At 44.2% G+C, this 16226-nt stretch overlaps 2 protein-coding genes across 2 annotated transcripts; both read right to left on the bottom strand.

Moving 5' to 3' along the window:
• Positions 1-1995: 1995 nt before the first annotated feature.
• Positions 1996-6750, bottom strand: LOC104263116 (chymotrypsin-like elastase family member 2A). The gene is made up of 8 exons (XM_009819707.2): positions 6708-6750; positions 6046-6134; positions 5373-5470; positions 4645-4773; positions 3719-3855; positions 2871-3016; positions 2582-2734; positions 1996-2013 (listed from the first exon to the last, which is right to left on the bottom strand). The coding sequence occupies exons 1-8, from the start codon at positions 6748-6750 to the stop codon at positions 1996-1998; spliced, it is 813 nt and encodes a 270-aa protein (XP_009818009.2).
• A 2821-nt stretch (positions 6751-9571) lies between these two features.
• KIAA2013 (KIAA2013 ortholog) lies at positions 9572-14696 on the bottom strand. Its single transcript, XM_009819708.2, has 3 exons — positions 13715-14696; positions 12087-12940; positions 9572-10567 (listed from the first exon to the last, which is right to left on the bottom strand). The coding sequence occupies exons 1-3, from the start codon at positions 14694-14696 to the stop codon at positions 10541-10543; spliced, it is 1863 nt and encodes a 620-aa protein (XP_009818010.2). The 3' UTR covers positions 9572-10540.
• Positions 14697-16226: the final 1530 nt, after the last annotated feature.

Genomic DNA, 16226 nt, shown 5'->3' with positions numbered 1-16226 from the left:
AAATCATACAGATCTTCTGTGAGTATTAAAACTGATAAAATAACTTGCTGTAGGTTTCATTCCCTGTGGTACTTCTACCCAAATCTTAAAAGAAGCCCATGAAAAGATGGGTTACTTATTTTAGTGATCACAAATGGGAACTGTTGAATTTTTTAATCAAACTTTTAGAATTTGTTCTTTATGGGAATTTCTAGATGATGAATAATTTGTGTCGATATGTTCAAATGAGCTCAGACGTTTCCACAATGTTGTCTAAGTACTTCAAAAGGAAAATGAATCAAATTTCAGTTTTGTTTCAGTTCTTACAGAAGCATGTACATATCCAACTTTTACTGTTTGACTTTCATGATTACCTTTTCTGTCCTTCTCTTTCATGCTGCACATAATTGACATCCATGCTCCATACAGCAAAGTAACCTCTAATGATTTTCATTTTCAGAACTATTAATCAATCATTTATAATTTTACATTAATGATACTCATGAAAACAACTCAGGATGTTATGCTGAAGCTGGTGACTCCTGAATAACTGCGCAACCCTTATTTCCACTGATAAAGAACACATCAGGGGACTGGCTTGCTGATCAGTCCATTTAGCTCAGTCCTTTTTTTTTTGTCTTTTTGTTTTTCTTTTCCTCTACATAGTAGAGGTGATTGAAAAAAGCCCTCCTCAGATCCCCTGCTCTTTCAGATAGTGAAATTACTCTTTTAATAAGATAAATAAAGACCCAATAAAGCCTGCTATTTCTCAGCAGAGGCTGATACTAGGCAAAACAAGTTCCTGCTGGGCTCTTCGCAGCAGAATGGTGGTCAATGGTTGTAAAGTAGAAGAAAAGTAATAAAAGTACAGTCCCCGAAGCTGGTAAACAGCCATGTTTTCTCTTACTTATTTAATACAATTTATGTTTAATAAAATATATATATTTATTTTTAATCCAAAGGTAACAACTGCAAAACGTCTGACTGAAAGGAACCGCAAGCCTAGAAAAATTTATCTCTGAACCCAGATACATTTCTGGTTTTGCAATGAACTTCCACTCTTTTCCTTACTCTATCTACTGCTTACCTTTGAGTCACTTGTCCTTGGGTTTTAATCGATGGTTTTACTCTTGAATCCATCTAAATGTGTGCCAGGAGGGAGAAGAAAAACACAACAAAAATCCACCTTGATTTTATACTGCCTACCTTTTATTACAATGAAAGAAATATAAATAGGGGCTTTAATGTAGTACCAGGCTAAAAGGCGGTGATTCTGCTTGTGCTTTGCAAAAAATCCCCATTTGTGTCTGTGTGTCAGCCACAGTGACAGTTCAGAGGTCTTCACCCGGCATCTGAATGCCTTAAGAACAAGCAGCGGGGATCTGAAGGAGGTAGGTCTGCAGAGATGCTGCCGGCACTCACTGCTGGATTTTACCCTTCCCCTTGCTAAGTCGCAAGATCTCACGGGGTGTTAAAAACCTCTCTGTAAAAGCATTTTGCAGCGCTCCCACACTCACCTGCATGGACCTGCTTGCACCCGTGCTGTCTTTTCCCTGGGCATTGCCACTGCTTGCTCTGGTGAGTCCCGCTCGCAGACGCCGGGGTCCCGGCAGCTGCCTGCCTGCTGCCTTCAGCCTGCCAGCGCCTCGCTTTCTCACCCCCTACCCCCGGAGTTGTTCCTGTGGCTCTCCAACTCTTCCCGCTGCCCAGCCTCTTCGCAGCAGGCTCACATCTTCCCCCAGGTGAGGCTAGCAAGCTCCAGCCCAAGGCAGGGGAAAGGCTGTAAAATTATCACTAAAACCAGGCTCTGGTCCTGACAATACACAGGAAGAAGTGACAGGGACACATGTTTTTCTTTCATCTTGCAAAAAATAGTGTTTATTGCAGTATGGTTAGGTACAATACTTGTGTTGTTAAAAGCATAATTTCCCAGCTCTTTGTGATCAAAGGTGTCATGATTCTGACTTTATTTGAACTGTTTTTCTTCTTGGCATCTATCATCCAGTTCTCTTTAGATTAGTTGGTTGCCATAACCTACAAAAATGTAAAACAAGTGAAAAATCAGATCATGAGACCTAGGAGTTTGTGAATAGCATATATTGCATCCAAGATGCAGGATTTAAATAACTGAAATAAGATTTTTGCTTCTCAGCCACTTTTTAGATTAAAGTTTATATTAAATTAAAAAATAATTGATGTTCCAGACTTGAGCAGCCTGTGCTGCCTTCTAGGATGCAATTGCAGCAATCAGTGTTATTGATGAATACAAATTTGAGTAATCACTTCTAAAGTCATACCAGTAAAATCTTTATGACTATAAATATAGCTCTATTATAAACGGAGAATGCATTTCTAAACAGCGAGACTTATTTAAAAATGAAAATAATCTGGATAACTGTTTAAGAAGAGGATACTTTATTTTTGCGGCAGAGACTGCTTTTGCACTGGTAAGGGCTTGTCTACAGAGGTTACTTGTATGTAAGGAAGCATTTGAATCAAAAGTGGTACAGCTCCCTGAGTAGGTGGCAGAAATGCCAATCAGAGAGAACCTCAGAAAGAGCTAAGTGTCTGTATTCTCTAGCAGCAATACCTAGAACCTTACCTGCTGGATCCAGTTATTGTAAGCAGAGACCCGGGTGAAGACAGAAGGCTTGTGATAATAGTTGCAGCCAAGAGAAGAGCCAAAGCTGACTATACCATGTACTTCCCACCTGCCGTCAGCACCTTGGCAGTTCAGTGGGCCACCGGAGTCTCCCTGGGAGGAAGGGGGAACACAGTTAATGGCAGTCACAGTGTGAATAGCTCCTCCTTGGTTTTTTTTAAGCTTTCCTTCCCATCAGGCCTGTTTGTGGCTGAAACCAAGCCCTAAGAGCGGTGTTCTCTGGACTCACATTACAACTGGAGGTGATTCCATCCCCACCAGCGCAAACCATGGTGCGTTTCACGATGCTTCCCCACCAGCTAGGCTTGGAACAAGTTGCATAATCCACCACCAGCAAAAGGCCTTGCTGCAGGTCATCTGGAAGAGCTCCATTTGCTGGCAGGGAATAGAAACAAAGGAGTCATGGTACCAGCTGGCACTGAAGAAAGAACAAAACCGCATTGTTAAGTTTCTCCCAGGATCTGGGTACTATCCCTCCAGGTAGAAACTCCATAGGGGCTGTATTAAAGGAGAAGCTGTATAATCCATTCCTTAGCTCCATTCTTTTACATATATGTATTAAAAAAAAAAAAAAGGCCTTAACTTACTAATAATTTGCATTCCATTTTAAAACACCTCACTGTTAGAGAAATAAAGGGCTGTTCTTTGTTCAGGAGTTTGCAATTTACTTATCATTCTAGGAATTGCCTCTTGAGCCGAGCTGACACTTCTGCTGAAGTCTCTGAGATTTTCTTCACTTTACGTCTATTCCCTTATGTGTCTTTTCAGTTATTCAGCAGGGTATGTTGGGATTAGCAGTCACCAGTCTGTACACTGTTAACGTTTGTGTTACAATAGCTTCTAAAAGCTCAGTACAGGGCCCTCTGGTGCTTTACTAGGCCCATTACAAGCAAAATAAACTGAAAAGGTGGGGAAAAATCATCCTGTGCGAGTGAGTGGGGCTTGATAAACTACCTCGCTACATTGAGGTTGAGGGGATCTTGAGCACCAGCAATAGCCTTTTTCCAATCAATCCCAAAGGAGAAGGCAGTACTGAAAGATTTTGTTCCACAAGTTTGCAAATGTCCGAGTACTTACTCTGCAGTCTTCCCCAGCCTGTCACGTAGCAGGCGGTGTTGGATGATAGGATGCTTTGTGCAGGGGGGAGGCAGGCCAGCTTAATATGGTCACTTAGGGTGACGTGTTCAGTGAGTTTGATCAAAGCAATGTCGTACCTGTAGTAATACGCACGCATTTGAGAGTGGGGAAGAGAAAGGGAAGGGGTGAAGAGGTTTGCACTTAGATTAAGACACAGTATTATGAATACTTAGTGGTTATACAGCACTTGGTCTATTTAAAAGAGATGCAAGGGAGCAAGGAGGCCAGTACATAAGCAGTAAAGATTCCTCCACCCTCAAAGCAATGGGGAGATCCATGGACGGGAAAGCTATTCCCTGCAGAATTTTTGTGCTGGCAGCTTTATGGTAATTGCCTTTTATAGGTTCTTTTCACCAAAACCAAGCATGTGTTAGGACTAAGTCCAAGGACCTGGAAACTGAGGGGATTTCTTTGCTAATGCCCTTAGCCTGCACCAGGACATAGGAGCCCTTCAGCAACAAAGATATTAATACCATTGATCAATACTACTCTGTGTTTATGCCGTTTGTAGGAGGGCTTCAAAGAGTGTTTTATAAATTAATTCATTCCTTCCACTGTACGAAAGAAATCATTGCATAGAACAGCCTCCCACCCAAGCATGGACATGCAAAACGGCATCTGAAAACACAATGAATCAACAAGCAATTAATATTGAAAGTTCTTTGTCTTCTCTTGAGGGGGAAAGGTACAACCTGGAGACTCAACTCTCATCTGTAAGCAAACATTTAGAAGTACCACTATAAGCTGCACCAGGAGCTTCTAAACATTTATCCATTTAGCTGCCACAGCTCAGGGTGGGTGGGATTCAGGCAGTTTAATTTTTGCCTTGTATCTAACAACTGAAAAAATACTTGCCACCAGCTTACCCATTTGCAACATTCTGTGGATCCCAGTTCTCATTGACAATGATTTTTTCTGGAGGAAGTGCAATTGATCCTTCTTCCACAGCTGCTAGGTTGTATTTTCCAAGAAATACTCGATAGTTCCTAGAAGAACTGGGCAAGAAAAGGACTACTGCTCAGTTATGGAGCTGCTGGCTTGCTGCTTAGGCATCCTCATCTTTGCCACCTGAGATATTCGGTAAGAATATCCTTAGGACTGTAATCTCACATCACATGCATGATTTGTCTGACTGATTTGCTAAGACCAAAGCATTATGTGCTAGGCTTAATAATAATTTCATCTCCAAGCCATCCTGTCAACTCCTGCTTAAGGCTTCATTAACAAACTCAAAATGCCTCCAATCTTTGCAGGATTCAGCTCGTATTCTTCAATGAAGTAAACCATTTGGACTGCTTTTTTGACAGTGATAAACAGCTTCACTGATAAACAGCTGTGTGATAGATATAATATGTAGGATTTATAACAATAACATGCAGCCAATCCTTCTTATTTCATAGGATGATATTTTCTACAACTTAGTGTTACAATAACCAAGAACTGTATGTACCTATTGAAGGACATATGCTACCAAACCAAAATAGGGTTATCTTTGTGGAAGCAGTTTTGATGATGAAAGGGCGTAGCTGTACCTGATCATTTCTTTGTTATACAGCCCCATAATATGAAGATCTTACAGAAAATGATGAAGTACCTGATGCAGTGTGCAGCTGTCATCACCCAGTTGGTTGCAATGAGGGTTCCTCCGCAGGTGTGATACCATTTGCCATTTGAGTTGTATTGAAGGGAGGCCTAGGATCAACGTATCAAGTAAGGCTCAGATTTTTGCGTACTGATTTTTCATTGTTGCACTTCCCTGCTACACCCAGAACACAACTTGCTGCTGGAAGATGGTGGGAGGCTTTTAAGCAACAAGTTTCCAACTCTTGGTCACAGAAAAGGTTTTCCTCCTTCCCTGTCATCCAAAAGCTTGATTTTTTTAATGTTTCTCCCAAAGCTCTTGCTAAGCCTGGCCCAATTAGAGCATTTCATTTGTTTCAGAAATGTATTTTTTAACTCTATGTACAACTGTGCTCCAGTAGGCATTGTATGTTCCACTGAATTTCACAGTAGTCTTGCTTAAATATGGGACGGTGCCCACGACTACGGAAACAACATGAAAGCCTGCGTAACCAGCAAGAGGTGGCACATTCAGAGCTTTCTTAAAAGGATTGGAAACTTTGGAATTGGTCAGAATGTGATATTCAAAACCTAAGACATGACAGGCAAGATGCATCAAATGAAATGTAAGACCTGGTGTTGTTCAGCCATGCTGTGTGAGGGTGGCACAACCCTAATTGTTCCAGGGACAGCACAAAATGACTAACCTGCCAGGGCCAGCTGTATGGTCTTGCGTCTTCCCCTCCAACAACTCTAGACACAGCAGGTGGGTAGGCAGGAACCCCACAGCCAAAGGCTAGAAGACATACAAAATCGGATGTGTGTTTTAAAAGTAGGAGGTTTAAAAAAATGTCTGTAAGAGAGGGGTTTTTCCCTACATATAGACATTGTTTGTACAGAACATTGCAAGGTACAGCTATAGGCTGTGATTTAATGTGATAAAGTGAAGATACAGCCATCAGTCAAAACTGACCAATGTTATATAAAGCCTGTTGGAACGGCTTCATTTTTCTGACAGATAACCAAATTAAGTTGTCTTAACCAAATTCTCATGTATCAGCTGAGATGCAGCTCTTAGCCAATGCAACAATTTGATACGGACTAACTGTATTTCAGTGTATTCAAGCTAAGTAAAGTAACTTTGAATTTGCTAAAGGCTGAGAGCAGTAATGTTAATTGACCCCTATAACAAGAAGAACAGAATAGCACAGCACCTAGTTACTGTTTTGAGAGAACTTTTTAATTAACTGCCTATGCTGTATCTCTTTCTGCTTTGTTGCAGATTGTCTGATTTCCCTAAAAAAGGAAAGCTGCTGTTAGATTTTAGTTAATTTTTCCTTTCACACTGACGCTGAAATTGGGTACGTACCTGCAGCTGCCAGAGTCAACACAGCAAAGAGGACTCCAAGCATGATGCCGGTTAGCTGTATGCTGCAGGCCCTGCTTTGCAAGCCATTTTATATGGTACGTTTATCTCTGGGACACGTGACTCAAAATGCAGTGCTATTCTGATACCAATGGAAAACTTGTGTAATTGTGGGATAACTTTTTATATGCACAAGTGCCTAAAAAAAACCAATTTAGATGGACCTTGGATCCAGGCTATACAAACAACTTGGTTAAAAAAAATTCCAACTGAGCTGCGTATTATCTGTGGCAGCTGTTTGCTTTCCCATTGCCTTGAAAGTTCATCACAAAGGTGTTTTCAGAAGGAAAATGTTAAATGAATTATTCTAACACTTGGTGGTATGACAGCAGTAACAGACAGTGATAGATTCAGACATGTCGGGGGGTTGGATTAGATGATCTCGGGAGGCCCCCTTCCAACCTTAATTATTATATGATTCTATAATTGCTTGAAATTTTATTTTGTCATGGTTTGTTTTGTGACTGATGGCAACTACTTCTTTGTACTGACTGAAAACCTGTATCTTCTTTTCTAGATCAAGTTGCATGTGTTTTAGCATGCCATACTTCTTCAATAAAACAAACTGCAGTCACTTTGAAGTGGAAGATGTTTCAAGCAATACAAAGAAGCAGCTTTCCATGTCGGAGAAAGACTGGTGTAGCGCGGTGAGCCAGGCTTCATTTCTTTCCTGTTTACCTTTAATTGTCAGATCAGTAGCACACCCCTGGAAGAGAATAGGGTTCCTGTAGCATTGCGAATGAGCATTTTTACACCTCAAATCAGCATGCTGACCTGTGGTATAATGCAGTGTGAACTTGTTAATGAAAAAGGCTAAACCATTTTCACCAACAGGACAAACCAAGCAAGAGCAGGCATTTAGACCACTACAGAGCTGCTGCCACAAAAGAAAGTGTCCTAATTCATTACTGGACATTTGAGATCAATGACTTGATATCAACACTCACCCTTGTGTCTCTTTCTTCCTTTTTTTCTTCTACTATGGGAATTTTCCATCCTCTGACATGTTTCCATCCACCTACCCTTCACCTGAAAAACTGTTACTGGTTATTTAAAAAAACGAACGTCTCTATCCTGTAAGCCAGGTCACGCATAGGGAGCAGACTTATTAGAATGGAAATAAATATCATAATGCCAGTTTTGTAACCAGAGTTGTATTGTACATACAGACCAAACTAGAGGTTTCAGAATAGCTGAAATATATCTATTGTTTAATGTCAGTATTAACAAAGCAGCAAAATCCCCTATTTTCATAGCTTCCATTCTGCAGTAGGTACTGATTTGGATGAAAGACGCCTGGAGCAGACATGTGGAAGGCAGAAATATATAATGTTTTGCTGTTTTGTCTGCTTCTCAAGAATGTATTATCCTACCCAAACAATAGCACTTGAGAAAGCTGCATTTTGAATTTCAAATGGAATCAACCAAAGTCTGTTCTGGCATCTTGTATTTATTAACTGACAAAAGCATAAATCAGGATTAACTGAGTGCAGAATTGAGATTCTAAAAAATTTTTTCATTAATTAGTTGGCTCTCTTCTTAATGTCTGAATTTAGAAGCTAAACAACATACTATGCTTTTCAGTTTAACTTCCATGCCACTATCATTTTCACTGAATACCAATTAAGTATAAATTTTGGATGTTCGGTTACTATTTCAACTTTCCTGTTTTATGGGTGTGCTTGTAAACATGGAATTTTGATTAGTTTTTTTAAGCATTTCTGCAATCATTTCATAATCTTCTGCTGTCTTGCACACTGTAAACAGAGAAACCCTGTTCATTCTTTTTCCCTTTCTTCTTTGTAAAGGAATTCTGAAGCAGTTATTATATGGGGGGGAAGGCTCACAAGAATCATAGTATTTTTAATGTAAAACACTCTCAAAGCTTTTTTTTGTTCCACTCCTGCTTTATGTAACGATTTCTTATCCATCTTTTCTGGGTCTAGTCTAAACAGGCTGAAATACCTTTCTTGGACTCAGTGGGCATCATACTGTTGGCAGTTCTGCAAATGAACATCAAAAGGCTCAGCCTCCAGCTGATGCCATGGTGGCTTGGAAACAGCAGCCTGGGAGCTCTTATCATCTTTGTGCCAGATGTTTCACAGAAACTAAGCAGCTCATGGAACTCAGTAAGAAAGAGCAGGAACTTCTGGTATGTTCTGTTAAAGCGTAATAGCTAATACCTGTTTCAATACACAATGTACTTGGTGTACAATTTATAATGTGCTCCATTGCTTCACTGTCTTTAGTCTATTCCCTTGTAGGGTAGTAACTATGCTAGACCAGTTAGTAAGTGGAATGGTCTGCAGGTAAGTAACAGACGCAGAAATCTACTTTTCTGAGGGAGGTTTTTGATCTGAAATTATACAGTAATCTGTTTAAAAATTCAAAGTTAAATCCTGCCCCAGCTTTTCACTGGGAGCGCTACGTGTGCCAAATTCATTACTTGCAGGATGGCTATTAAATATACTACTTGATTGTTCCCTGGGTTCGTTTCTGTGTGTTCTTAAAACTAGAGTTTGGCCTGCATGCCTCAAGATAGAACAAGGTTACACAGAGCCAGGGAAATGAAGATGAGCACCGCCCTCCGTGTTTCTGTCTCTTATTGTGCTTTCCCAAATGTCTGTTCCCAGCTTAGACTCACTTATGTATTGCTTTCCACGCTGTATTTCCTTTTAATTCAAGGACTTTTGTAGTCAGTACTGGCTACAGATGTAACATAAGGCTCTTGCTTGTTTTAACTGGGTGGGGAGCAAGGGGAGGAGAGAACAGAGACAAAAAAGGAAGAAACAACCACACTTTGGTGATCAGCTTAGACTGAAAGATATTTATTTAGAAACAACAGCTTTGGTATTTTAAAACCAAACAACCTTTAAATCACTAGAAAGTGGGATGTCTCCCCCCATAGCCAAAACAAATCAATGCACAAAGTCTCCATATGTTCAGAACAGGAAACCTGCAGATCAGCATTTCCAAGTGTAAATCCAGAAAAGAATTTCATTAAATTGGTTTTGCACTCTACAATCATAAAGGCTGAAAAACCTGTTACCAGCACTTAGATATCTACAGTTCAGTTGACTGACTTGTTACTGGAGGCAAAATTATTAACAACCTTCCCCTCCCCCCAAGCAATAAATTAAAAAATGTATACCAGAAAGGAAGTTACACTAAGGTTTTCTAGCTAACTCTCTGAAGGGAATCATCATTCTCTATTTTCCTGTAAAATTAAAAAACAAATCAAAATATCAAAGGACTTGGTATATCTTCAAGTATTTCCACCAAATGGATTACTCTTAGGGAACTGAACAGCTTACAAGGAAAAAGAAACATTTGTTACACAAGCTTCTGGGATAAACTCTTGAATAACCACACCTTCCAAGTCTCAGATTCCTCTCTTAACAAGGCACAAAAGGATTGTTGCTTTCAAAAGGTCCTTGTTCTCAGCTGCAAAAAATGTCAGATGTCTTGTGCAAATGGAGGCTGAAAGCAGGACTAAGTTCACTTGGACACTGGGATGTTCCCATTCAATTAATAAAACAGGGTGTTATTTCAACACCCTTAATCTTGCTTACTGCTACAGAGATTTTGAGCTTCAGCTGGCTTCCACTTCCATCCCTGTTTCTGGAATCAAGTTCTGCATCATCTTCATTTTAAGTAGGTCCAATTAAGACGAGGCAACAGACTTGTTTGCTGTACACTGCAAGGCTTTTTGCAGTGTCAAGAAGGAAGAGGTGTTACGTCAGCCCTGGTGCGTAGCTGTGAAGCTTCTCGGCATTTCAGAGCATAGTGTCAGGGACAGTTACCTGTAGTAATGGTTAACAAGTCATTCTGTAAAAGGCAGAAGGCAAGTCTTGTAGATGACAAAGGCAACCAGATAGACAGCAGTGAAAAAAGGACATCATTTTATAATTTCAAGAACAGGTTTCAGGATGCATGTCAGGATATAGCTGTATACGCAATAATTGAAATTACTTCCTGACCGCTTCCTCCTTTCGCACTAAGGTTCTGATCATGATCATAGGCTTATAACTGCAGTTGTCTTTGATATACGTATCTATTCTACCTCTTCCTAGGTTAGTTTGTCTAGCCACAAGCACCTTCCACTCTCAGTCTTTCAATGAATAACAGGTATTCAGACCTGCTTGGGATCAGGCCTGATCTCCAGTGCTCAACATTACAAAGCCAGTGAACTGAGAGGGAAATTGCCAACTGACTTTAAACACTCCTTACGTACTGACTGTCAAATTTAGTCTGGTACCTTCTGTCCACCCTTAGCTATCCAAAACTGAATTTGCGTTTGTAATTTAGAAAAACAGGGCAATCTAAAGCTAGAACTTTTCCTCTGACAGCTCTATTTAACTATGTCCTTTTTTATTTTTTTTTTTTTAAACACAAGCTACATTTAGCTCTGTTTAACCCTAAGGAGGGATGCCTCTGAAGAACATGGCTAGCTCACACTGCAAATCCAGTCTCGTCTTTCATTTCCACTCTGTATCAACACGCAACCAGAAAGTACCAGTACTAAGAGCAGAAATCCCCGTCTATTGTCTATTCTGTGCTAAGTTTTTACTAGCAACTAAGTTTTCTAAGGCAAGTCAAAACAGGAATTTCAGCTCCTTTACACCAAAGTGAGATGCAGTAGAGCTTGAAGTCAGAACCTCCAACTCACAGTAAAAAGCACTCAGTACTTTTCTTAACACAGCTATGTGTTTTGTCTGAATGGGAGAAATGCTAGCTTAGCACTTTCCCAAAACGATGGTGGTAAACATGGTTTGATGGAGGACTGCACAGTGTCTATAAATCTATGAACATTTACCAGTAGTCCCAACAAGTCAGCACCTTGCCCTAAGAACACTAGCTTGCATTTGTGTGTTCTTGTGTGACACGCCACACATTCAAACCAGGCAGAGAAGTGTGCACGTCTCCCACACAGTAGTAAAGTACAGCAGCTCTCTCGCAAGCATTCTGGTACTGCATAACAAGAAACACCATCTTGTGACACAGCTGCAACTGTTGGCTTAAAAACAGGCAATGTCCTACACCAATGTGTGGGAAAAGGACAGAAAAGCTGTGTCTGCCTTGATCTGCAGCCTTACAAGTGTTTAAGAAGGACAGACGATGGCTTTATCTTTTCTAATGTTTGTGAGCCCTACTGCTCCAATCCCTGCCCTAATCCTACTTCTTGCAAGAGGTCACAGATCACTTGTTGCAAGAGAGACCAAAAATCCTCACAGTCCATGACAGACCCTCCCTAGGCACAGCTGACAGAAAATGAAGTTGACAACACTCAGTGGACAGCAGCCAAAAGCAGCAGCCTTATACCTTACTCCTGAAGAGCGGCTTGGCTCCTGGCCCGCAATACTCGTTGTAGATGAGTTTGAACAGAAACAAGTGAAACAATGTGATTAAGGAGGCCACGCTGAACCAGAACAGGAAGGGTAAGCCTGGGTATTGCTTGGCCATGTGTTCCTCATGAGCCAGAATAGCTTTCAGATGGAGTGTGTGTCTCAGGTCCTGCAAGTGGATCAAATCTGTCGATATATAAAGCAGTGGCGTGATGGGTTGAGTCACCATGACTGGGAACGTATGACCTCGTGCCTCTGAGGTCAGCTCCACAGGCTCATTCATACAGCCTGCCTCACACGCGTATAGTCTAACTGGCTTGTCTTGGAATTTCACAGACACATGCAAGAAGGGCTTTCCTTCAGCATCCAGCAGAACAGCTAGATTAATCAAGTCCTTATTGTAATGGATCCCACGTAAGGAATAGCTGTTATGAAGTACATCAGGGTCAGCCTGAAACTGAAGATGGTTTTCTGTGAACTGCAGACCTCCAAAACTAAGCACCATTCCCTGCATAAGTCCATGGACTCCAGCTGCCACAAGGCCCTTGCATCCCCGTTTCTGGAGAGTTAGCTTCCACAGGTCTGAGAGTTGCAAGATCTGGGTGACACTGGTCAGCTTTGCTGGCCACAGGTTCTCTGCATGCATGGTCGCGTGGCCACTGAAGCAGTGGTCAGCATAGTTCAAGCTGCCTTCCATTTTTTCTCTGTCCTCACCGCTAATGAGTGGATCTAGCAGAGGAGCTGGCATGCTTGACAGCACATAGTAGAGGGTCATGTTAACAGTCTCACTGGAGGGTGTATGCGAATCTGTGATCTTTCTCATTTCAATCCCTGTAATAAAAGAAAACAACCAAGAGTCAGAGGACCACACATGAATATGACATTAACTAGGAGAAAAAGAAGATCAAATGTGCGTGTCGCCATTCAATACACGATGTTCTTCATAACATCTAAGAAACCTTTGCCTATGAAACACTGAAGTGAAATGTTTCCTTATATTTTCTTAGACGCTCTCTCTACTACTTGGAGTTTGAATGCCAAGCTCCCGCTAAAGGCAAAGCTAGTTTGATATACAGATGCCTTACGGAGCTGTCACCATGACTCCGCAAGAATGATCTGTGAAAGGAACATTATCTTTTTCCTGGCTATAAAATAGAAAGTTCTGCATTACTTGGGCAGCTACTCTCTTATGCAAGGCCACTAAAATCTTAAGAAAAAGCATCCTTGTAGGACAGTCCTTTACTTCCATGAAGAAATCTGTCCTTTATACTGTCACTAGAGATCAACTCTATTTCCAACTCAGAGCTGACATGCTGGGCAAATCAGTAAAGTTCCTGAAGACATGAAAGCCAGCACATCCAGAGTTTTGATTAGAAATGTTCTTCTATCGTTTCCTTTATGCAGTAAGGAATACTCCACTTCTGTAAAGTTCACTGGGTTCCAAACCACGAACGCTGTTTTCTAATCCCACAACATGCCTTCCGGCCCCCGAGAAAAACCTGTCAGGAAGAGTGAAGCCTCTGCAGACCTTACAGCAACCAGGTCACTGAGCTTTCAGCTGCCCTCTAAAGCAAACCTTTGGAAGTTGAGCATCGCTTTCCTTACCTGAAATGAACAGGTCAGACCAGGTCTGTTGGTGCTCCTGGAAGAGATCTTCCACCCCCATCTGCATCACCTCCAGCATCTCTTTCTTGGCCGACTCCCTCAGCTTGCTGAAGGTCTCCTCTAGCCTGGAGACCTCGATGGGTTCTGAGGTGTACACCACGGAGAGCACGGTTTCGTCAAAGTGGGATTTGGGCGCAACCTGCACCCGGCTCACGAGCTTCTTGGCAGCCACCACCATAAGCACCACCTTGGGGCTCCCTGCCAGCAGCAGGCGACCGGAGGAGAGCAGGAACTGCCGCTCCTCCACCTTCTCCAGGCTGGTGGCGAAGCGGCCGCCCAGCGAGGGTGCGGAAGCTGGGGCCGAGGCCTCGAAGGCGGCCACCCGCTCGGTGGGGTTGGCAATGCGGATGCGCTGCAGGTAGAGATGCGGCCGGCTCCGGTGGGCCACCACCTCCTCCCGCACCGTCACACAGTCCCCGGCGCCAGCCCCGGACCCCGTCTGGACGCACCGCACCCGCCGCACGGCGCCGTCCCGCAACGCCGCCAGCGCCGCCCGCGCCTCGCTACGCCCGCCCAGCGCCCTTAGCCGCACCAGCGCCGGGTACTCGGTGGCGAGCGCCGGGCCGCCGCCGGATCCCGCCGCCGACACCCAGAGGCGGCCGGCGGCCACGTCCAGCAGCAGGAAGCCGTTGCCCGCCAGCGCCAGGCCCGGGCCCGGCCCGTCGCCGGCCCCGGCCGCCTCCTCCAGCAGCGGCAGCGCATCGCCGCGCTCGGCCTGCGCCCGCCAGGCGCCCGTAGCCGCCTGCAGGCAGAGGGCGGCGGCGCCGCGGGGCTCGGCCCCCCGCCCCGCGCCCCGCCGCGCCCGCACCGCCCCCAGGTACCAGTAGGCGACGAGCAGGAGCGCCAGCAGCAGCAGCAGCCGCCGCGCCCAGCTGCTGGAGAGCAGCCCCGGCAGCCCCTTCAGCCGCTGCTGCAGCCACATGGGCGGCGGCGGGGCGGCGCGGGAGTCCCGTCCCGTCCCGCGGCCTCGGCGCCCCCGCGGCCGCTCCCCGGCCCCGATCCCGCCGCGGCGCAGCGACCCTCACGCCGCCATTGCCGCCGCCCGGAAGAGCCGCGCCGTGCGGCAGCCCCGCCGTGCTTTGCGGCGCTTTGCGACAGCCCCGTCGCGCCGCCCCCTGAGGAGGTGCTTGGCGGGGACCCCCGGCCCGCCCCGCCACCGCGGAGCCGGGCCCCCTCCCCGGCTCTGGGCCCTCCCCGGCTCCGGGCCCGCCCTGGCTCCGGGCCGCCGCTGCCCCGCTGCACGCAGAGGGAGGGGCGGGCCGCCCCCCGCGCCGCAGCCGGGGGTGTCAGCCAGCAGCTCCAGCCTTACCTCAGCGCACGGCTGAGGTTTTGTCTCTCCCGCCCGGGAGACCGCACCGATGGAAAAAATCTGGAGCGGGCCCGGAGGAGTTTTCTGTAATTCCAGTGGCAATTTATTCCTGTTATCACAGTGGAGCCTCGTGTGGGAAAGAAAGTTATACTCTGTCAAACTGCATTCCGCTGTGTAGTAAATAGAGGAACAAACTTTACGATGTGACTTGGATGGGCACATCAAGCCACGGAAAGCTTTGTACTCCAGTGCGCCTCTCAAAAGACAGTAGAAAACCATACAGAAACACTGTAAGTTAAAATGAAGTGTGAAATTCCTGACTAGATAGAGCCAGTGGACCAGCTTAGTGATGGGGAGCCGACGAGACATTTTCTTAACTTCCTGCAAATGAGCTGTTTCATTGGGGGGAGACACTGGAGTCTGTAAAAACGGTGGATGGGACCCTGTCCCTTGAACGTTTCAGTGGGGCTGGTGTTTTCTCTGGTCTAGTGTGTTTTGAGGCTACTTTAAAAACAGAGCTCTGATCCTTTCAGTTTTTAGGAAGTTGCTGCTTTGCTTGGAGCACGTGTTGCACGTACTCGTTGGAACATCTGCATTGGCAGCTGCCTCTGTTTAAAAAGACAGGCAGCCAACTCCAGCCAGAGCGCACAAAGCAGTACAAAGATAGAAACAGGGAAAAAAAATGCTTGCTGGGTTGGCATAGCTGCAGAATGCAAACAGAGCTGTCAAATAGGGACAGTTTGAGTACGGTAGTATAAACAATGATTTGTGATTTCTAGTGTGCAAAACTCCTTTCATTTTAGAATTGAGAGATTTAACTTCATTAAGATGAGAAACTTGCAATCTTTAAAACTGTAGATTGAGTCACAGATCTCAGTCTGGGGGTTGAAGGTGAGGGGCTGAACACCTTTGCTGTGGCTCCTGGCTTAAAGTATTGAGGCAGCTAAAGATTTGTCAGGGTCTTTGTCCAGACCTGCAAAGTACTGAAGGAATCTAAAGTGAAAGTCTGTTTGAATTTTTTTCTTTTTTTTTCCTTTTCTTTTTTTATTTAGTGAAACTGGCAGCTTTGCAAAAGGAAGTTTCCTGAAATCACCATCTTAGGGAGAACCAGTATTTCCTTGGATTGTTGCCTGCAGTACATCG

The sequence above is a fragment of the Gavia stellata genome, chromosome 27, assembly GCF_030936135.1.
Source record: "Gavia stellata isolate bGavSte3 chromosome 27, bGavSte3.hap2, whole genome shotgun sequence".
NCBI lineage: Eukaryota > Metazoa > Chordata > Aves > Gaviiformes > Gaviidae > Gavia > Gavia stellata.
Note: the sequence above shows the minus strand (reverse complement) of the source record. Positions and strands in the feature narration are given on the sequence as shown.

Excerpts from the sequence above, each read along its gene's own strand:
- KIAA2013 (XM_009819708.2), bottom strand. The coding sequence starts at position 14,696 with ATGTGGCTGCAGCAGCGGCTGAAGGGGCTGCCGGGGCTGCTCTCCAGC. Across the intron at positions 12,941-13,714 it reads GTCTGACCTGTTCATTTCAG|GGATTGAAATGAGAAAGATC; the intron begins GTAAGGAAAGCG and ends CTTTTATTACAG. Across the intron at positions 10,568-12,086 it reads AGCCGCTCTTCAGGAGTAAG|GTAACTGTCCCTGACACTAT; the intron begins GTATAAGGCTGC and ends CCATTACTACAG.
- LOC104263116 (XM_009819707.2), bottom strand. The coding sequence starts at position 6,750 with ATGCTTGGAGTCCTCTTTGCTGTGTTGACTCTGGCAGCTGCAG. Across the intron at positions 6,135-6,707 it reads GTTGACTCTGGCAGCTGCAG|CCTTTGGCTGTGGGGTTCCT; the intron begins GTACGTACCCAA and ends TATGTCTTCTAG. Across the intron at positions 4,774-5,372 it reads ACAGCTGCACACTGCATCAG|TTCTTCTAGGAACTATCGAG; the intron begins GTACTTCATCAT and ends TTTCTTGCCCAG.